The 23,659-nt window shown below is 31.4% G+C and overlaps 2 protein-coding genes across 3 annotated transcripts in view; one reads left to right on the top strand and one right to left on the bottom strand.

Annotated features, from left to right (window-relative positions):
- The window catches only part of LOC114337736 (TGF-beta-activated kinase 1 and MAP3K7-binding protein 1-like), a 24,716-nt gene extending 5,715 nt beyond the window's left edge, over positions 1-19,001 (bottom strand). For both annotated transcript variants that reach the window (XR_007696317.1, XM_028288261.2), the window contains exons 1-3: positions 18,685-19,001; positions 5,671-6,173; positions 2,465-2,721 (exon numbers count right to left, since the gene is read on the bottom strand). Coding sequence is in view for 1 of the 2 variants with exons in the window: in XM_028288261.2 (XP_028144062.1) it covers positions 2,465-2,721; positions 5,671-6,173; positions 18,685-18,875 (951 nt within the window). In the remaining variant the exon portion in view is untranslated. The remainder of the gene's footprint in view (positions 1-2,464; positions 2,722-5,670; positions 6,174-18,684) is intronic.
- LOC114337737 (uncharacterized) lies at positions 19,000-23,659 on the top strand. Its single transcript, XM_028288262.2, has 3 exons — positions 19,000-19,162; positions 19,223-19,575; positions 23,420-23,659. The coding sequence occupies exons 1-3, from the start codon at positions 19,123-19,125 to the stop codon at positions 23,612-23,614; spliced, it is 588 nt and encodes a 195-aa protein (XP_028144063.2). The 5' UTR covers positions 19,000-19,122; the 3' UTR covers positions 23,615-23,659.

Genomic DNA, 23,659 nt, shown 5'->3' with positions numbered 1-23,659 from the left:
ACAAGTTTAAGTCTACCTTTGCAAATAAGAGGTGGGGGTGAGTGGGAACCTTCTTATGAAAAAATGGCTGTAAGTCCGGTTCTGCTAAATCGAATTTTGCATACTTGGTCTTGTTGAAAACAGCTCTTTGTCGTCAATGTAAGTGTCTTATTTTCGAAATAGCCTAATAAGTAATTTGCAAGCTAGGTTAGTTATTTAATTATTTTCAGAAATCTAGTTTTCTTTGGAAAATATTAAATACAAGTATGCATTTTTAATCCTGTATTACAAAATTAGACCAAATTAGCAACATAATACCGAAAACTGCATGTCGATACCATTTTTCTATCTCGAGATATCTTAAGAAATGTGTAAATTTTAAACATAACTGTTACTGTCACCGGTAAACGAGGTTAAGGAAAAGTAGTGTGCTATGGAAAAAACCATTAAACATTTTCCAGATGTAAACGTATATAATTAATTAAAATAGCAATAAGACAAACAACACTATAAAATATAACAAAGAAATAAAAGCAACTACTTACTTACTCTTAGTGACTGCCTAAATATTCAAATTGTTGCCCATCATTTTCGATGCAAGCATTTACTCTTTCAAGAGTAGCTTGAATAGCAACAGATTTAACTGTTTTAGACTTTTATTTATGGGGAGGGATTAAAGACCTTGTTTTTGCCGCTAGGCCCACTACTCGAGAAAACATGATCTAGAATCTAGAGAAGACGAAACGCCATTCAAAGGATTGCGAAAGCAGAAATTGAGACTGCTGTTAAATCTACTCTTGAAAGAGTAAATGCTTGCATCGAAAATAATGAGCAACAATTTGAACATCTAGGTCGTCACTAAGTAAGTAGTAAGTAGTTGCTTTTATTTCTTTGTTATATTTTATAGTGTTGTTTGTCTTATTGTTGTTTTAATTAATTATATAAGTTTACATCTGGAAAATGTTTAATGGTTTTTTCCATAGCACACTACTTTTCCTTAACTTCGTTTACCGGTGACATTAACAGTTGTTTAAAATTTACACGTTTCTTAAAATATCTCGAGATAGAAAAAAGGTACCTACTTGTATTTAATATTCTCCAAAGAAAACTAGATTTCCGAAAATAATTAAATAACGCCTACTAGCTGGCATATTACTTATTAGGCTATTTCGAAAATAAGACACTTACATTGACGAAAAAGAGCTGTTTTCAACAAGACCAAGTATGCAAAATTCGATTTAGCAGAACCGGACTTACAGCCATTTTTTCATAAAAAGGTTCCCACTCACCCCCACCACTTATTTGCAAAGGTAGACCTAAACTTGTGAAATCAAATATGCGCAGAATTTTATGAAGAATACGATGTTTGGATTTCCAGTGCCCTTTCATTAGGTAAATTTTGTAAAATTTTGATTTTTTAATTTTTGATATTCAATTACGCCCTCTAGCGGTAGACCTACAATTATGAAAATAATTTCCAGACTTTTCCCGAGGCAACTTTTGTTATAAATATTTTTTTCTCAAAGCTGTACTATAAACGGTTCCTGAGATATGACCGAGAGCCATTCTTATTGGGACACCCGGTACATATGTGAAATTATTATTATTTCAGAGTTTTGCGGACTGTATGTTTTAGGGTATGTTTGCTGGTTCAAGTGGGAGAATGAAAGGGTTATCATCAACAGACAATATTATAAATAAGTTTATCACTCTTTTAACATTTTAACACTCTTACCAAGATTTCTTTTAACTTTTCACTGCTCGCGTTTTTTACACACGTGTACCAGTTCGGCAGTTCGCTCGCGTTTTGATTACACACGTGTTCCGCGTTTTGGTTAAACATGTGTATCAGTTCACTCACGTTTTGACTAACTCGCGATTCGTGCACGATTAAATATTATTTGCGGATTCACGAGTACTTTGTGTCGAAGTAGTGTCTTAAATTATCGCACAGAGAACAAGAGCGTTTGTTTCTCGTTAATGGAACACAAATAGAAAGGTCCTAAACGATATATTTGTGTGACGCACGGGGGCAACACAACCGATCCGTACGCTATGGGTGATAGCACCAAAGAGAGCGAATATTACTAATCACAATGTTCGATTTCGTACTGAGATTTAGCCCAAAAGAAAGGCTCACTAATTTTTCCCTTCAAGAGAAGAAGGATGTGATGAGAATTGTCCCGTGTGCAGGTGACAATCGAAAAAGGAGTTGTTCACTCTCAGGCGGCAGTACTAGAAGAGACAGTTTTCTCTCTCGCAAATGTCCTAGTATAATTGTCTGTATGGGTAGGGATGAGGGTGAGAAGTAGGAGGAATGAACTGGTAGGTACTGCTTTACTGGACAGGGTTGGCTTTGTATTTATTATGGATTTAATACTGTAAAAAATATAAAATTGTTTACATGTGAAGAACTGAACACAATTAATTATTAATAAAAGTAGAATATCTCATATCAGAAGTATCACAAGCACTTTAAGCTTACCTGTTCAACAACACATTGAGCGATATATTTATTGACTTGATCTGTCCCTGTAGCCTCTTCTATAGATTTATAAAGGCCAGCTGACATAAGTAAGAGAAACCTTGATGATTCATCCAAGACGATTCCTCCGTGAATGTCCGGCTGGGCGATTATTGGTTCCTCTGATGCCATAGCTAAGTCTTCAAAATCCCTATAGCCTTCTTTAATAATGTAATTGCCCAAACATCGGGTATTTTCTTGGTTTCCTAATCTAGTACCTTAAAAAGAAAATACTCAATTTGAAATGTGACAACAATTCAGCAACAGCATATTGTGCGAAGAACTTAAATATGTGAAAAATGTTCACCTCTATTTATCCCGATTTTGTGAAAGCATAGTGAGAAATAGATTTTAAACTATATGCGGAAAATAAGATAAGTACATAAACTCCCTGCAGTGCAAAAACATGAGGGTGACTAGGATAGTACTAGGTCATATAAAATGTGATTCCAATGCCTATTTCAATTACAATTTTTTTAAAGTTATACTTCTTTAGGCACGAGGGTGAATTTTTACATTCCCTGGCGCATGCGCACATCGACAGTATATTAGTCAATTATACGGGATCGTATTGGGTGTTAAAATCATCTGTCAATAATTGTTGGAGATTATGGATCAAAAATTGTGTATATTAGTTTTTATTGTTGTGATGGCAGAGAAAAAAGCAAGTTTATAATTGTAGTGACTTTTTAAATAGTTTTTAAAAGCGACAGGTACTAATAATTGTAAATGTTTCAGTATCCTAATAAAAATTAAATAGGTACCTACCTATTTGGAAAATTTAAAATGAACCTATCAAAATAGCATGTAATGCTTTGATTTACATAATTTTTTTATCATCAAAATTTCTGTCAATATTTACCTAATATATTTATTTTCTTACTCTATGTTTTGTTGTGTTTTAATATTTCAATATTCTACAAAAATCAAAATAATTTGGTTAAATTCAGAACTGTCAAAAGTTTAAGCCGTTTAGTTCGTCGATATTTCCACATGATGCAGGTGTCTCCGTGGGTAGAAGTGTAAGATGAATGAATTCCAATAACTAACTGAGCAAACATAAGCGGGTTCGAACCCCAATAGAAACTTTTATTTTTTTGTTTTTTTATACATTTTATGATTGTAAGTATATTTATTATAAATTTTTTTTCAGAAAATATGTATTTACAGTCGGAAAAATGAAAGAATACTCATGAACGAACATATAAAACACGCTGTATTTTCCTGTCACAAAGAAAATTGCCCACCGCAAGTACATGTAATAATAATTATTACATGTACTTGAGCTGGCCAATTTTTTGTGTGACAAGGTGACAGGAAAATACAGCGTGTTTTATATGTTCGTTCATGGGTATTCTTTCATTTTTCCGACTGTAGTTAAAAAATTTTCCGACAATTATTGTCAGAAATCATTTTAGTTCAGAGAAATAAGGAAAAAAATATCGTGTTGGTGACACATCCCCCTCCAGGCTGAAACCAAATTTTTCGAGTAATATGGTTATCTATAATAATAACCTATATGTTTCCTGCAGCCGATTTTGATGATATACATAGTTATAAACAAATGAAGATCAGAAAACGGTAAATTTTCGCTTTTTTCGTCTATTACTAAAAAATTGGGCATTTTAAACAAATTTGAGAGTAATAAACTCATAAACCGTATAAAAAACTTCAATATGGCGTTCGCTGAATATGTCTATCCTTATTGGTTACTTAGAAAATTGCCAAATAAATCATAAATTTTGAGTTTTTATAAATATTCATAACTTATGTTAAAATTAACTTAGAACCTTCTTATTACACGGAAAGCTGAGACTTATGGTGCTTAAATTATACCCTAAATTTCAAAGCAATTGGTCAAATAGTTTAAAAGTTATTTAATTTGTTTATCAAAAATTAATTTTTTTTGCAACACTGTAAGTCAGAAAATGATGAAGTTACAGTAATATTTTGGATAGTTTATAAAAGAAGAAAATTTACAGTATTAATTTAATTTAAAAAAAATGACAAAAAATAATTATAAATATTGCAAAATAATTTTGCAAAAACATGTGAATTAAAAAAATGGGGGGGCTAACTTTGTCCCTAAATCTCCTAGAACAGTTGTTTTTCTTTCTAAATGTGTATAAAAATTCAGTATTTCTAAATATGAAAAAATAATTTTTCTACGGGTAACGGGTAAAAAGTTATTCTAATTGTTTATAAGTAAGCAAAAAATCGACATGTTTTTGCAAAATAATTTTACACTGTTTAAAATTATTTTTTGTAATTTATTTTTAATTAAGGTAATAGTATAAATGTTCTTCTTTCATAAACTGTCCGAAGTATTATTGTAACCTCATAATTTTCTGACTTATAGTGTTGCAAAAAAAATTAATTTGGGAAAAACAAATTAAATAACTTTTAAACTATTTGACCAATTGCTTTGAAATTTAAAATATAATTTAAGTACAAGAAGTCTCTGCATTCCGTATAATAAGAAGATTCTAAGTTAATTTTTACCTAAGTTATGAATATTTATAAAAACTCATTATTTATGATTTATTTTGCAATTTTCTAAGCAACCAATAAGGATGGACATATTCAGCGAATGCCATATTGAAGTTTTTTATACGATTTATGAGTTTCTTACTCTCAAATTTGTTTAAAGTGCTTAACTTTTTGGTAATAGACGAAAAAAGCGATAATTTACCGTTTTTCGATCTTCATTTGTTTATAACTATGTATATCATCAAAATCGGCTGCAGGAAACATATAGGTTAATAATATAGATGTCCATACTACTCAAAAAATTTGGTTTCGGCCTGGAGGGGGAAGTGTCACGAGAAAAACCTTATTTCTCTGGACTATTTGTGGCATTTTTCAATGTGTTTGTGTGTGTTTTATTCTTTTATTTTTTAATTTTTGGTACTGTTTTAATAAAATTTTTTGAAAAGTAGTAAGTATTAAAATTAGTTTAATATTTAAATAAAATATAAATAAAATGTTTAAAGTATATTAATTTCGTTGAAATCATATAATAGACATATAACTTCTTACGTGTGTACAAAGTACACACACATTCTTTTTTTTTTTCGATTACTCTATACTTAATAGTCCATAAATTCGTAACATTGAAATAAAAAGTAAAAAATAAATGGAATAACTTAGTCAAAATATCTACTCACTCTTTCTAAGACTTTTTAAATTGATTCCTAGTTGTGAAAGTCGAAGAAGTTCATCTTCATTTTTCAGATCGTGATCCACACTCAGCTGTACCACTTTAAGAACTGCATTGAGATCTGTTTGGCACAACAAAACTCTACAATTACCAACATTTGCTACATACAGTTTATTATTATGGATCAGAGCTACTGCTGTCGCTGATCCCGAAGACAACTCATTGTTTATTTTGTTTATATTTTGAACTATGTGTGGTACTTTCTGATAAGCTTCATACTGAGTTAGGCCTTCGGGTATATCATACATCAAACTTGTTCTTTCAGCTAATAAATCTTCCAAGCTCTGCATGTAACCCTTTTCTACTGTCATAAAAGCTTGATTCAGTAGTTCTTTGACTTCCTCGTCAGACTGATTTTCCATTGGTTGTGAAAAGTAGATCTCAGCAGTCATCCTCTGGCAGCAGAAGTCAGCAGCCCTCTTTCCTTCATGGCCATCAAACACTGCATACCTGTAATATTGAGATTTTGAGAATTATAATAATAATGTTTATTTAGAAAGCTTACATTATAGGGTCAGTCAGGGTAATTGGAAACAGGGGTGATTGGAAACAGTACTCCCTACCGCTAGAAATGAAATATTGCAACAATATCACCTACACAGAATTACAATTCCATATTTGCTTATTGTGTGGTATGTTATTCATTTGTTTACAAGCCAAGTGAATGTCTATTCTGTGCAATTTAAATTTGATTGTTTTTAAACACATACATAAATCGATTTAGAACAGTGCCAATATTTTAAAAATTTTATCTCTCTGTACGCATAGTGATTATATAATTTATACTACTACAAGAATATTTCTATTACCTACAATGTTAATTTGAATGTTATTTAATACAAGAAGTAAATACAGTAAGTGTTCACAATTACCCCCTTAAATATTGAGCATGGGGTAAATGAAAACACCTGTTAGGGGTAAATGGAAACAATGTGAAGTAAATGGAAATCAATTTTTTATGTTAAGGTTACAGGTCTTGCCATTTTTAAAATGTTGAGAAAGTACATACAGAAGAGAGAATCGATGAAATACTCTTTGAATGATTTAAAAATGAGGTGTCAGACGTTAAAACAAAAAAAATAACATATAGGGAGGCTGCTGCTTGCTACAGTATTCCACATTGCGTTATTTACAACTGCATAAAGAGTAGAAACATACCAACTGATGAGATGGAACTAATGGGTCTACTCAGTCTACTGCATGGTCAGCCAAAATTGAAGACCATTTACATGTTTAAAAACCTGAGATTGTTGTTTACTTTTACCCCATTTTTTAGCTTTTTTCTTAAAATTTCTGGGGTAAATGGAAACTTTGAATATCTTATTTTTTGTTACTTTTTCTTACTAGTTTTTAAGAGATTCTACTGTAGACTTATCATATAATAGCCAAAAGCTTTTATTTTATTATAATATAAAACAGTATATTTTTAAATAAATTTCAAATGCTTAGATGTCATGATATTTCAAATAGTGTTTCCAATTACCCTGACTGACCCTAATACAGGGTGTTTCATTGGGAAAGTAACATACATTAACTGTAGAAAGAGGACACTTAGGCGGTCTCAAAAATACCATACTTAATGGGTCTTACTTCATTAATAACACAGATACTGGGTGTTTTATCCATTTTGCCATTTTCTTATTTGGTTCATAACTTTTTAACCACACTGTGGTTAAAAACCATATTTATTTGGATCCATATTTATTTTATATTTGGCACGCAAATATTCTTTAAGGTGTGCAATAAATTAATTTATTTACAATTGTAAAAAATCCAGGTCCGGATTAAAAAAATATTGGAAAAATATTTCGACCCAAAAACAACACCCTGTACATTAAATTTTTTTATAATGGATTTTGCATTTGAAAAGAGGATGAATTACTAAATTTAATGGTGCACTTTGAATTTTCGGCAAAATGATTTTTCTGGTAAAATTTTGAATTTGAATTCTGAAATTATGTGAATTGCGAGAGCTTGAAGTAGAAAAAAAATGGAAATACGACTTACAACTTGTTAACCACACTGTATATTTATTTATATTTAACACGCGAATATTCTTTAAGGTGGCCAATCAATTAATTTATTTACAATTATAATGTATGTAACTCCTTGGACGCAGATCAAAACTCAACATCCAAAACAAAATTCTTCTGTACAAAGCAATACTCAAACCTATTTGGTACTACGGACTACACCTCTGGGGCTGTGCAAAGTCAACATCACTGATTATCATCCAAAGATTTCAGTCCAAAGTTCTAAGATCAATAGTGGACGCACCATGGTACGTAACTAATCAAACACTTTACGAAGACTTAAATATACCTTTCATCAGAGAAGAAATCCATCGAGCCACGGAGTCACAAAATGAGCGTACCATTCACCATGAAAATGAGTTAGTAAGGGAATTGTTTTATAATGGCCCTGCCACAAGGAGACTAGATAGAACCTGGCCTCAGGACCTATTTTAAAACTTAAATATAAATATAATAAGATGAGACATCATTGGAAGTCTCTTCTTCATGCCCAAAAACATGGAACAAATTTACTTAATACTCTTTTAATGATGTAGATTGTAAATAAACATAATTACATAAAAAAAATTATAAAAAATCCACGGCCGGATTAAAAAATATTGGAAAAATGTTCTGACCCAAAAACCACCCAAATTTAGTGGTATACTTTGAACTTTCGGCAAAATGATTTTTATGGTAAAATTTTGAACTTGAATTCTGTAATTATGTGAATTGCGAAGTTCGAAGTAAAAAAAATTAAAACACGACTTAATTTTAATTTTAATACCATTATTTAATCTAAATTGGTAAAATATTAACATTTTGACACATAACAATAATGTTTAATGGTGGTAATTTTGAATAAGTAATTTAGTTTTGCCTAGTTATTACTCTGCAAATGTTTGCTGTTTTGTTTTAATTTTTAGATACTTTGTTGATGAAAGTGATGTATTTTTTATAGACTTCTAATTATTTATTCATAATTTAAAGATGAATATTCGATATAAACTATTTGTCACACATAATAAAAAACACTGAAATGTTACCATTTTACCAATTTAGATTATAGTGTAGGAAACAGAGGTTGAACCTTGCAAAATGGACACAAGTCCGGTTTTATTTTTTTTTCTGGTAGATCAAGGGGTGCTTATTATAAGACTAACTTTTTCTGAAAAAATTTCGCCCCGGAACCCCCTTTTTCACCCCTTTAAAGGGGGTAATTTGTGGTTTTTGCGGAACGTAGCCCTTCCTGTACCTTTTACAAAAATTTTTTTTATAGAAATATGAAGAGGACTATATTTTCTATGATTTATTTCCCGACAGCATATGTCTATCATCCACCGTTTAGCGGGGGTGGCGCCCCAAAGTTGACAAGTTTTTAAAAGAGATGTTTTTAAAAAAAATATATTTTTCCCTAACTGTAACGGAAATTAGGAAGAAATCCTGCGACAATTATTCACAACTAAGTGACTGATTTTTTGGTATAGGTTTCACTTAAGGGTAATTGGCCTATTTTTAATTACAGGGTGTTACATTTTAAAAAACCCCTTTTTATACCATCTGAACCGTTTATGCTAGAGTAAAAAGACTTTCAGTGATTACCCACGTACTGGTGCTATTTACAAATTTGTATAATTTACCCCCATTTTTTCCTCGGAACCACCCAAAAAAAAAGAAGAATTAATAAATAAAGTGATTTTTTTGAAATCCTTCACACACAATGCCCTTTATTAATATGCTTCATATATCATTTTGTGCACGTTATTATTACCCATGCATGGACACCAAAAGCGATTTCCTAGTGCAACCCCTGTAGCCAAAAATAAATAAATAAAATGGGGGTTGAAACTTATTTTTTGTTTTTTGCTTTTTGATCCATACGGGCATATGCTTCATCAATAGTGCTTTTCAAAAACATATATGGTTATTGCAACATTCCTGCGGAAACCACCCCTATCCTTGAAAATATACTGCAGAAACTACCCCTATCCCTTTGCGAGCATGTTTTTACAATTTCCTCATTACTTATGCATTCTTTTTAAACAAAACTTATACAAGGTTAAAGACCACTATTTACTCTAAAAATTAGGTTCTATTAATTTTTTTCGTATAAGCAACCGTTACGGCACAGTGGCGCCGTAAACTTCGTGATATGCTTGGCGGGCTCCAGTTTTTGTTTTTTATTTCGTCACCTGTTTGTTTTATTGATAAAGTACTTATGTAAAATAAAACAACACAGTGTAAGCTACAAATTATGACCTATACACATTTTACATTCTTTGCCCCCCAAAGCCACAGTGGTGGCCCAAAATCAATTTTTGCATATTTTCGCCACATACACGCATTTTATTTCATTAATGCTACCTTAATAGCACAATATTCACCCTTAAGTGGTCGCTAAGCAGTGGCGAATCCAGGGAGGGGTGATGGGGGCGATCACCCCCCCCCTTAAACTAAAAGTGATATTATATTTAAAGATTATAAAAATATTCATTTATTTTTATAGAAATACTTATATTATTATTTTTATAATGATGGCGTCCTTTTTATGTTTTAGCGACAGTGGCGGATCCAGCATCGTTAAGGGGCGTGCCAATTGGCTAAATTTCTATAAAAATAAATGAATATTTTTATAATCTTTAAATATAATATCACTTTTGGTGTGAGAGGGGGGTGATCGCCCCCATCACCCCTCCCTGGATCCGCCACTGCTTAGCGACCACTTAAGGGTAAGGGTGAATATTGTGCTATTAAGGTAGCATTAATGAAATAAAATGCGTGTAGGTGGCGAAAATATGCAAAAATTGATTTTGGGCCACCACTGTGGCTTTGGGGGGCAAAGAATATAAAATGTGTATAGGTCATAATTTGTAGCTTACACTGTGTTGTTTTATTTTACATAAGTACTTTATCAATAAAACAAACAAGTGACGAAATAAAAAACAAAAACTGCAGCCCGCCAAAGCATATCACGAAGTTTACGGCGCCACTGTGCCGTAACGGTTGCTTATACGAAAAAAATGAATAGGACCTAATTTTTAGAGTTAATAGTGGTCTTTAACCTTGTATAAGTTTTGTTTAAAAATAATGCATAGGTAATGAGAAAATCGTAAAAACATGCTCGCCAAGGGATAGGGGTAGTTTCTGCAGTATATTTTCAAGGATAGGGATGGTTTCCGCAGGAATGTTGCAATAACCATATATATTTTTGAGTAGCAGAATTGATGAGGCATATGCCCATATGGATCAAAAAGCAAAAAACAAAAAAAAAATTTCAACCCCCATTTTATTTATTTATTTTTGGCTACAGGGGTTGCACTAGGAAATAGCTTTTGCTGTCCGTGCATGGGTAATAATAACGTGCACAAAATGATATATGAAGCATATTAATAAAGGGCATTGTGTGTGAAGGATTCCAAGAGAATCACTTTATTTATTAATTCTTCTTTTTTTTTGGGTGGTTCCGGGGAAAAATGGGGGTGTATTATATAAATTTGTAAATACCACCAGTACATGGGTAATCGCTGAAAGTCTTTTTATTCTAGCATAAACGGTTAAGATGGTATAAAAAGGGGTTTTTTAAAATGTAACACCCTGTAATTAAAAATAGAGCAATTACCCTTAAGTGAAACCTATACCAAAAAATCAGTCACTTATTTGTGAAAAATTGTCGCAGCACTTTTTCTTAATTTCCGTTGAAGTTAGGGAAAAATATATTTTTTTTAAAACATCTTTTTTAAAAACTTGTCAACTTTGGGGCGCCACCCCCGCTAAACGGTGGATGATAGACCTTGCTGTCGGGAAATAAATCATAGAAAATATAGTCCTCTTCATATTTCTATAAAAAAATTTTTTTGTAAAAGGTACAGGAAGGGCTACGTTTCGCAAAAACCACAAATTACCCCCTTTAAAGGGGTGAAAAAGGGGGTTCCGGGGCGAAATTTTTTCAGAAAAAGTTAGTCTTATAATAAGCACCCCTTGATCTACCAGAAAAAAAATAAAACCCGACTTGTGTTCATTTTGGAAGGTTCAACCTCTGTTTCCTACACTATTAAATAATGGTGTTAATTAAAATTATAGTGCAGTCACTGAAGGTTTTCACCTCCGATTTCGTTGAACCTCCATCGATTTTCATGAAAATTGGTGAGCAGTTAGAGGACACCTCAAGGAACAAAGGTGACATGATGCCAACTTGCGCTTTCACCCTGGGGGTGGATGCCACCCCTTTTCTGGGGTGAAAATTATTTTATTAAAAATAATACCATAAATCGATAGAGGGACAAATACTAAGCAAAATTGTTATATTAAGTTATTAACATAAATCAATACTTTTTGAGTTATTAAAGATCAAAGATTTTATTTTTTCGTAAAAAAATGCATGTTTTGAAGCTGTGTTTCACGTATAACTCAAAAACTATTAGCTTTAACAAAAAAGTTATTCTTACTAAAATTGAAGACAATAAAAAACTGAATACACTGCTGACTAAAAGTACTAAACTAATGTTAATTCAAAGTGAGTTATGGGTAACTGAATGTATATTTTTTTCGATGAGTATTTAAATCTAACTATTGAAGCTTAAATAACGGGAAAACGATTCATTTTATAAAATATACCTGCAAAACACTTATCAAAGTACTTTAAAATACCTAACAAATGAGCTCCAGAAGAATTTAATAGCATCAAAATTAAGCAGGTTATGATGAAACTAAGAGAAGCCCTACGAATTTTTTAGGAAAAAGTGAAAAACAAAACATACGCCATTTCCACAAAAATTAAAATTTATAGTAGTCCTTACAAAAATTTCTTTTTATTAGCATAATTAATGATTTTAACAATTTTCACTAAGTTAGAATGCATATTTTTGAAAAAAAAGATATAATTTTAAAAAATCAGAATTTTTAAAATGTTCGTCATTTTCGTTTTCTTTTGATAATACAGTAGACTCGCGATTATCCGAGTCTCGGTTATCCGAGCCCCTCGGTTAACCGAGGCAAAAGTCATAACTGGTGAGTTAAAAGTTTCAACCTTGGCGCAAAATCGCCGCCTCAAAATTAAAAAAAGTACTGAAGCTTATGCAAAATCAAACACTTTTTAAATAGTAATATTGATAAGATACATGGTTTTTTCTTTTATAGACAGTACTGTATTAGTTTTGTCATTAAAAAATCCACAGTTATGATTATTTACGTGTTTTTCTATCAAAATAACCAATCTCAGTGTTAACCGATTTTTTTCGTATCCGAGGTAGTCACGGTCCCAGTTACCTCGGATAATCGCGAGTCTACTGTATCTATAAAAATTCTCAATATACGTAAAAAATGGTAAATAACCAAATTTTAGTTTTTTCTATATAAAATATTATACCTGTTTTATAATTTCCGTAGGGTGAAAAATAACCGAGATAGAAACGTTTAAAGCTTAAATTTTGCTGCGAGAACCATAATATAACCGTGGCCATTTAATCTTTGATTTTTAAAAAGATAAGGGGTTTAAAAGATTAAATTGAACGCGTTTTACTAGCCTTTGGAATTACCTTTCAAACCGTTCTTAAGTGAACCTGATATCATAAAAATTGACGGAATTATTAAAAAAAAAACAATAAAATTTTTTGAAAAAATTTTTAAAACGTGAAGTTTGAAAAATTTTTGGAGCATAAATTTTAATGCTATTAACTTGTTTGGTATCTCATTTGATAGATATTTCTAAGTACTTTCACAAATGTTTAATAAGTTTATGTTATAAAATGCATCATTTTCCCGTAATTTAAGCTTGAATACTTAGATTTGGGTACTCGCCGAAAAAATTGTGCATTCAATTACCTATAACTCACTTTTACTTAATACTAAAAGGTTTTTTAGTAAGAACTTTATTCCATTTTTTACTAGCTTCAATTTTGGTAATAATAACTTTTTTGTAAAAACTTATAGTTTTTGAGTTATCTATGAAAAATCGGTTAAAAACATGCATTTTTCTTACGAAAAATTTACATTTTTGATCTTTAATAACTCAAAAAGTTTTGATTTATTTTAATAACTCAAAAAGTTTTGATTTATTTTAATAACTTTATATAACAAATTTTGATTATAATTTGTCCCTCTATCGAATTGTGGGGTTATTTTTTATAAAATATTTGTCACCCCCGAGGAGGGGTGGCATCCACCCCCAGAGTAAAAGCGCAAGTTAACACCATGTCACCTTTATTTCTTGAGATATCCTCTAACCACTCACCAATTTTTATGAAAATCGATGGAGGTTGAACGAAATCGGAGGTAATAGCTCATATCCACCTTCATTGACTCCACTATTAAGGCGCATTTTAATTTTTTTCTATTTAGAGCTCTCGCAATTCACAAAATTTCAGAATTCAAATTTGAAATTTTACCAGAAAAATAATTTTGCCGAAAATTCAAAGTATACCACTAAATTTAGTTTTTCATCCTCATTTCAAATTAAAAAACCCTTTTTTTTTTTAATTTAATGTACAGGGTGGTTTTTTGGGTAGCAACATTTTTCCAATATTTTTTAATCCGGACTTGGATTTTTTATAATTGTAAATAAATTAATTGATTGGACAGATTAGAGAATATTCGCGTGGTAAATACAAAATAAATATACAGTGTGGTTAACAAGTTGTAAGTTGTATTTCAATTTTTTTTACTTAGAACTCTCGCGATTCACATAATTTCAGAATTCAAATTCAAAATTTTCCCAAAAAATCATTTTGCCAAAAATTCAAAGTACCTATACCACTAAATTTAGTTTTTCATTATCTTTTCAAATACAAAATCCATTTTAAAAAAATTTATTGTACAGGGTGTTGTTTTTGGGTCGGAACATTTTTCCAATATTTTTTAATCCGGACCTGGATTTTTTTACAATTATAAATAAATTATTTTATTGTACACCTTAAAGAATATTTGCGTGCCAAATATAAAATGAATATACAGTGTGGTTAAAAAGTTATGAACCAAGTAAGAAAATGGCAAAATAGATAAAACACCCAGTATCTTAGTTATTAATGAAGTAAGACCCATTAAGTATGGTATTTTTGAGATCGCCTAAGTGTCCTTTTTCTACAGTTAACGTATCCCAATCCCTTTCCCAATGAAACACCCTGTATAGATTTACAAGAAATAAAAAAGCATCTTCTTCTTCATGTGCCTTGTCCGTTCTGAACATTGGCAATTAACATGGTTATTATGAGGCTGGGATACTACCCAGAACAATGGAAAGTTGCTCAAATTATTCTCATACCTAAGCCAGGGAAAAATAAAACTCAGGTGACTTCATACAGACCAATAAGCATGCTACCTGTTCTATCAAAAATCTATAATTTTATCAAAAATCTATAATTCTATCAAAAATATTGCAATAAAAAATGGTGAGATCCTAACTCAGATCTTATCGACAGATGCAATAAATGACGTAAAAGATAGAATAAATAAAATATGGAAAAAACAATGGAAAAATATTTCAAACATATCAAAAAATTTATATTTTTCTTTGCATCAAGAACTTCCTCCGCCACCTGAATACGTATTTAAGTATAACCTGCCAAAGCAAGATATTTCTACTATCGTCAGATTAAAAACTCGACACGGAAAATATGAGGCACATCGGCACAAATTAGGAATAGTTAATTCATCAATCTGTTTTTGTGATAATGTTTCGATTAGAGATTTGAACCATATTTTCTTTGAATGCAAAATTAACGAGAGACATAAATCAATTATATTACAATTTACGACAAACACAAGTTCATTTTCCAATTAGTATAGAATATCTACTAAGTTGTCATAAAATGGAAATATTTAAATTACTCATAAACTACTTGAAAGAAACAAATATAGTCATTTAAGTGAAATAGGTAAAAATATAACAAAACTAATAAATTGAGGTAAAAATAAAATAAAAATCTGTGGCTAACGGACCCGCATTCAAGCCATTTTTTCACACACACACAAAAATCTTGGAAAAACTTCTCCTTAAACAATTATCCCCAGTTATAGAAGAAAGGAAACTAATTCCCCAACACCAATTTGGGTTCAGAACACAACACGGAACGATAGAACAGGTACATAGACTGGTAAAACACATCAGAAGTGATTTAGAAAATAAAAGGTATTGTTCTGCTGCATTCCTGGACATTGGTCAGGCCTTCGACAAGGTTTGGCATGCTGGTCTGCTCTTTAAACTAAAGAAAAACCTTCCCCATCCTTTTCATCAAATCCTAAAAAACTATATTTCCAACCGACATTTCCTAGTCAAGCAGGATAATGAATACACAAGCCTAAGACCAATAAAAGCCGGAGTACCACAAGGAAGTGTCTTGGGACCGATATTGTACTTGCTCTACACTGCTGACCTACCGCAGATGACAATCCGAACCATTGCCACAAGTTTTGGAGCCACTAGTGTGTCCTCCTCCCTGGACCCCTTCTGCTGTCTATTTTCCATTGGATAAATTAGCTGAAGTATTATATATTTACTGTGCCTCATAACGTAACCCAATTATTCTAACTTTCTTTTCTGTATAGTTATTCCTACCTCTCACTCCTTACCTATCTGGCGTAATACCTCCTCGTTGGTCACATGCTTGGTCCAGGATATACGCACTATATGTTGGTAAGCCCACATTTTCTTTACTTTTCTCATTAATATTGCAGTCATTGTCCATGCTTCCATTCCATATGCAAAACTGGAAATACATAGCATTTAAGAAGTCAGATTTTGAGAGGTATGGTGAAACTGTTAGAGGCTGGTAAAATTTACTTCATGCTAGTGTACTTCATTGCTTGTTCTATTATTGTAAGTATGTATATCTTTTGCTTGATCTTAACTTGAATGAACTGTTGTTCCTAAGTAAGTGTAAGAATCCACATGTTAAATTCTTTGATCATCTAATATCATTTGTCTTGCTCATTGTTGGGGTTCACATCCATTTGGTTTTTGTGATGTCTAGTTTGTGCTCGTATTGTGCACTTGTTCTTTATATCTTACTTATCAGGCAACTCAGCTCCTCCATGCTACTCACAAGAATCACAGTGTCATTAGCATAGCCCCATGAAAAAGCATACTGCTAATTGCAATACTAAATAAACATATAAACTTACTGAAGGTAGAGCTACCCTTTATAATATATTACTAGCATATACAAAAGTAGCACCTCTTGGGTGTAAGACTTAAAAATATATACACAAACAAAAAAACAAGAAACACAATTATGAAGAATTATTGGGTCGAACTAACCTAACCAAACCAAAAACTCTAATCTAAACTTAACTTTGAGTTGAATAGAAGTTTTGGAGAACCTGATGTAAAATTCATTAAGGTAGCATGGATTAGATGGATAGGACATGTAATCAGGCAAGAGGGAGATGCCATAGTCAGAAAAGTTTTTGACCTAAGACCTTTCAGATGAAGTAAATAAATGTAAATCGTTTGCAGTATCTTTAAAATACAATCAGTATAGAAGCACAATAGGGAGCCTAAGAAAAATGCATCAGTGAAGAAATTGGTATGAGAAATAATCCTCATCTCTGTTCTAAGTAACTTCTCCAGAAGTGAAAACCATCAAGGCTCAGTTACACAAAGCTACTAACTTGTATGAGTCACAAACCAAGTACTGATTTTTAGTACTCCCCTTGTGAAAATTAGTGTTTTATTAAATTCTTTATTCAAATAGAAAGCCTACTAACAATAAATATAAAAATTTGCTTAATTAAATGTAATATACACTATACAATACATGCAACATGCAACACATACAGACTTATTAAATATGATTGTTTAACCAGGTAAAATATATGTTTTTAGTAATTTTTTAAAAGTTGGAACTGTCACTGCATTAACACTGGGGGAAGATGGTTAAATTCATTCATACATTTGTAAAACAAGGATGTCATTGTACTATGTTTATTAGTTTTTTGAATGTAACAATCTTCAATATTTCTCGTGGTATATGAATGAACCTCTCAATGCAACATATTCATTAAAATATGCAGGCAACATTCCTTTTTTTAATTTAACAATGAAAACCATAGTAAGGTAGTAAAGCCTTTGTCGAACTGAAAACTAACCTAGAGAAGAATACATAATTTCAATTGGTGTGTAGCGATTGCATCGAAGAATTGTTCTCATACCTCTGTTATACAAAATTTGCAATGATTGAATTGATCCTTTATCACCTAGATATAAAAAACTTAAACAGTAGTCAAAATGGGGCTGAATTATACTTCTAAATACAGTGATCCTTGAAAAGAATGATATATCTTTGCTAATTGTATTAAAGAAAAATAATTTTTTAGATATTTTCTTGCAAATATATTGAAAATGAGATTTCAGAGAGAGTGTATTATCCAGTATAAATCGAAGATATTTAATTTCATTGACCCATTCAATGCATTCATTATTAACTTTTAGTTTCAAATTTTCCATACTTAAGTATATTGTTTAATTTATACCGACTAGAGACTATCATTGACTTTGTTTTACTCGCATTAAGTTTTAACTTGTTAGCATCCAAAAATATCTCAATTCTTTTTAACAACCACTGTATCCTTCTAACAACCTCAACAATAACATCACCACTGCATACAATTAATGTGTCATCTGCAAAAAGACTAATAAATTCCAGACGCTCAACATAATTTACATCATTGTTGAAAATAATAAATAATGATAATAATATTCCAGTGGAGTATTCACTCTGAGTGTTCATGGCAGTCAAGTAAATAGAAAGCAATCCTATTTACTGGAACTAGTAGGTTCCCCATGCTTGATATGACCCTAGCACTGTAAAGAGTGGTTACATGCTTCTAGTAACTGGTACTAGTGATTAGTTGAGGTGCTACGAAGTGTATGATGGAGCGTCTAAGCCTTAAAAAACGATTTTATCGTGTAGAGCCTTAATGTTAAATTCAACAGATAATCGGGTAGGGTAACTCACCAATAGAAACCTTCATTAAATTTAAAGTGACAACTGCAGTCTTCATAAGTATGCTCTTCTTGGGGGTTTCCATCCTCTCTATAAATTTGGTTTGTTGAATATCCTATTCCAGTATTCTTACAAACTGGCAAGTCGTCAGTCCAACTTTGTGAGTTTTTATAGGTTGAGTGTGGTGACTTTAGAGAATCCATTGTATAATAAACATAACGTATATAAATAAAAGTGTAATAAAATATTTATTTTATAAATAAAAGAAAAACATAACCCTACATTTCCACATATCTAAACGTCAGAATTGACAGTAGCCACAACGTAACCGTAGACCTTAGACAGTCAAAAAAATAAATAGAAGAAGAAGGAAGGGACTAAACATAACCTTAAAATTTAATTTAACTTGATTTAACTTTATAACTTTATTATAGATTTAAGATAAAAAAGATGTTACTCAGATTTCTAAGGATACCGAAAATAAAAACAGGTAAGAGTAAAAAGAATTAATTTCATACACGTATTAATCTATATAAATTACGGTTTTTAGTTGCAATACCCATTAGAGAACTGTCTAATTTAAGCATAGGAAAAGCAACTACTGCTGCAAAATTTATCCCTGTATTAGAAACATCCACAAGTACTATTCAAAATCCTTGGATATATCGACAAAACGATAACTTCAATCTTCCGCGATGTCCAAATTTAAAGATAGATCTCCCAAATACTATCAAAATAATCATACCTGCAATAGAACCAAATAAACAGGATGTAATTGAAGCACCAGCATTTGATGATAGTATCAAGAAAGAGGCGGTGAAAATGATCGTAATCAGGAGGAAAAAGATGAAGAAACATAAACTGAAAAAATTGAGAAAGCGAATGAAGTTTGAATGGGCAAAAGTAAGTTCTGATAGTTATTTACGTATGATGGATTTGATCAATACTTAAGTAATTCATTATTACCATAACTGAGATAATTGAATACTCTTTATCATATCGTCGCCTTAATACTATAACTTGATAACTCAAAATTGGTAGTTTTGAGATAAACGAGTTTAAAGATTTTAAAGATATTTGTGCTGCTACCATGATGTTGGTAATTACGGAATTCACTCTGCAGCTCTAAAATACTGTTCCTTAACTTTTTGGCTACTGATCTATTTAGGAATACAGTGCAAATTTGTTTTCCAATATGGAAAATAACATGAAAAATTAAAGTTATCAACTTTTAGCACTACCATGATGTTAACATTTGGTAATGTCGCATGTCGTGCCAAGTTGCATCTAAGTTAACTTTTTAACAAAACGAATATTTTAAGCATTATTTTGGTGAAAATTGGCCCTCTGCCATGGGGGTTGCCAGATCTGCTAACAATTCTCGAATTTTTGCATGAACATTAACCGAATAAACAGATAGCAATTACGTGGTAGGCTCAATGGTTTCAGAAAAACACATGCTACAACTACTAGATAACTAGATTTAGCTAGTTATAGCATTCAGTGTATGTCGTATTCACGATTATTTCAATTTAACAATAGCTTGATAACTTATCTTGTCAAGTTTTAGCACTGAATATTAGGGGCATTTGAGTTTTATCAACTTTCGTCAATCATAAATAAATACTCAACCTGTTTGGAGCGAGCTACCAAGTTCTTACACAATATGGAGGCAAATAAAATACATCTTGTAAATTAGTTATCTCAACAACGTCAATTTTGGAGTTATCAAGTTATAGTACTAAGGCGACAATATTAGATATATACCGTCCAAACAAAAACTGCCATAACTCAAAATCATTCATTCTGAGACAATGATGTTAAAAACTTTAACGACCGAGACATTTTGGCTTACATTTACCTCTGGTCTGACTGTTCTTTAGTTAACACATTGACGGATAGAACACATCAATAAAAATTTATGTTGTACGTTGTATTTGACGCAAATTTGCTCGTGTCTGCTGAACTTTTTGTTGATGTGGACTGTTTGCTGCATATAAAAATGTAAAAATATTTTCGTGAGGAACAACATTCGCTATCCGTCCTGCTGTCAGTCTATCTGCCTTTATACATTTAACGCACTGTCCGCCAACATGTTAATAGTAACAGCATTATGTATGTCCAAATATGGTCACATAGACTGTGAAAGTATGAGTGTGTCCATATTTTATACACATGGTCGTTAAAGTGTTAAAAATAATTGTGAAAAGTTATGTTCTTTCATTTATTAATTATACCACTACTACATTTCTCATTTTTTCACCTAGTGAATATGTAGACAATTGGGATTATTTTGTATGACTAAAAATTTCATCAAGATCTTGGATTTGATTGAGTTACTACAGTGTTCGTCTTCAAAAATTTTATTTATAAACAACATACTACAATAACAAGAGATATTTGAGAAATACATTTTTATTTTTGAAATTTTTTTACAAGGGTATTATGATACTATTTATAATAATGATTAAGAGGCAACAGTAGCGATCAACAGGTAGCAACAAACGGGGTCCAAGATTTCGGCTGTAATTTTGAATATTTTGTCGAGATATTTGGCACACATATTCGTAATATAATAAAGAATGGCAGTACAGAGCCCAATTTGAGAAATATGTTAGTATGTTAATTATGTTAGTATGAAATTACTCTATAACTAAATAAAATATTGCAAAAAGGAGCCTTTACCTCCATTAAGAAGAACAAAAAATTACTTTCTTTAAATAAACTTTTTTATCCCGTGTCTAGATTTTGTGTCACATTGGATCTACTAAAAATCAATTTTCTACAACAAGAAATCGAATGTGACTGATTCAGTAACATTTAGCGCGCCTATGAGTGTAAAAATTATTAAATATAGTAATGAAACACAGACTTACTCACAATCATTTAATTATACTTTGACGACCGGTTTCGATCTCTACAATATACAGATCATCTTCAGGTCGGCGTTACAAGTAGTTAAATGCTACAATAAGAGAAAACTTGTGTTAGACCAGTGTCTGATTGAAGAGATGTTAATAGAAAGCCAAATTTAAAAAAATTTTTATAAAATTTTTTGACATAAAGGTTTGCAACTGTTGACATTTCAGAATATTGGTATATACAAAGTCAAACCTATGAGTAAAAATGCTCATAGTCATGTATGTGCAAATGGGTGCATACAGTTTGAATTTGTTGAAATTAAAATTTTTAACCATTAAAAAACAAAATAAACATAAACTGACTTAAATATGCTTCCAAATTCAAAGTAGTAATAATAAAAGAGATAGTAATATTGTTCTAATCTACTTACATGCCGTTACAAGGATTGCGTTGCAACTTAGTTGTTGTCATATTAGTACGTCCAAATTATGCTAATTGGTTTGTTGGGATAGTGATAGGGTAAACAGACATGTTACGTAGGTTAAAACACAGTAAGAAACACAGTCTTACTGTGTTTTAACCTACGTAACATGTCTGTTTACCCTATCACTATCCCAACAAACCAATTAGCATAATTTGGACGTACTAATATGACAACAACTAAGTTGCAACGCAATCCTTGTAACGGCATGTAAGTAGATTAGAACAATATTACTATCTCTTTTATTATTACTACTTTGAATTTGGAAGCATATTTAAGTCAGTTTATGTTTATTTTGTTTTTTAATGGTTAAAAATTTTAATTTCAACAAATTCAAACTGTATGCACCCATTTGCACATACATGACTATGAGCATTTTTACTCATAGGTTTGACTTTGTATATACCAATATTCTGAAATGTCAACAGTTGCAAACCTTTATGTCAAAAAATTTTATAAAAATTTTTTTAAATTTGGCTTTCTATTAACATCTCTTCAATCAGACACTGGTCTAACACAAGTTTTCTCTTATTGTAGCATTTAACTACTTGTAACGCCGACCTGAAGATGATCTGTATATTGTAGAGATCGAAACCGGTCGTCAAAGTATAATTAAATGATTGTGAGTAAGTCTGTGTTTCATTACTATATTTAATATGGACTCACATATGCAACCCATTCAATATTTGTAAAAATTATTGTTTTTGATAGTATAATGTCACTGTCAGTGTCAAATTACCGATGCACTGTTGCCTCACTATTGAAAGTTCACAAAACTTTCGAAAAACAAAAATATTGATGACATGCTACTGTTTACTCTTAAAACGTTAAGCACCATGGTGGTCCCTAGGGACTGATTTAGGAAGTTCCCCAAATGCCATGGAGGTTCCTAGGGACCGCTGTGGATTGACAAAACTGCTGTGATGCCTTGGCCCGAGGCATTTTTTCAATATTTTGTCTGGTGCTTAACGTGTTAACAACTAATTGCTTAGTACAGTAAATAGATATTACAAACACTTCTTCTTCTTTCTCATAATCCTTAGTGCCCTTAAGGGCATCGGGGCAAGCACTTTAAAACTTGAATAGTTATAAAACAATTCATACATTAAAAGTTTTCATTTTCTCAAAATCTTGTTAACAAATGTGTGCAATTTTTTTTGGCCCAGGAGTATGTTCATGAAATAATTATGGACTGACTAATGGACTTAATTTACTTATATAAGAAATATTATATCAGAATTGTAAAAGAACTTAGAAAAGAATGGTAAAAGAAAAAAAATCGCCCAAAATTGAGTTCGCCCTTGTTGGATGCATAGCCTCATATATGGCTGGAATACAATCATCCTGATGTGTGATATGTTAAGATAAAAGATGTTACCTGATATACTTTTTTTAATATTCCAGAAAAGACAACGAAGAGAATTAAAGAAAGAAAAGGCTTTCCAGGCAGAACTGATCCAGCAGTGTAAAGAAGCAGAGGGATTCTCAGCAGAACAGTATGTTAAAGACAAAATTAGTGAATTCAAAAAAGCAAGTGAAACACTATCCGAGGCTGAACATTCAACAAAAACAGAAACAAAAATAATAGTCAATAAATAGGTTTATACAATGTGTATGTAAAGTAAATAAAGTTTTTTGTTTGTA

Source organism: Diabrotica virgifera, chromosome 2, assembly GCF_917563875.1.
Source record: "Diabrotica virgifera virgifera chromosome 2, PGI_DIABVI_V3a".
Classification (NCBI taxonomy): Eukaryota; Metazoa; Arthropoda; class Insecta; order Coleoptera; family Chrysomelidae; genus Diabrotica; species Diabrotica virgifera.
The sequence above is the reverse complement of the archived record's forward strand: the minus strand, read 5'-3'. Positions and strand labels throughout refer to the sequence as shown.

What these genes read in the sequence shown, in the direction of transcription:
- LOC114337737 (XM_028288262.2), top strand. Translation starts at nt 19,123, where the DNA reads ATGTTACTCAGATTTCTAAGGATACCGAAAATAAAAACAG. An exon ending in GATACCGAAAATAAAAACAG is followed by an intron (nt 19,163 to 19,222) that starts GTAAGAGTAAAA and finishes TACGGTTTTTAG; the next exon opens with TTGCAATACCCATTAGAGAA. An exon ending in TGAAGTTTGAATGGGCAAAA is followed by an intron (nt 19,576 to 23,419) that starts GTAAGTTCTGAT and finishes TTAATATTCCAG; the next exon opens with AAAAGACAACGAAGAGAATT.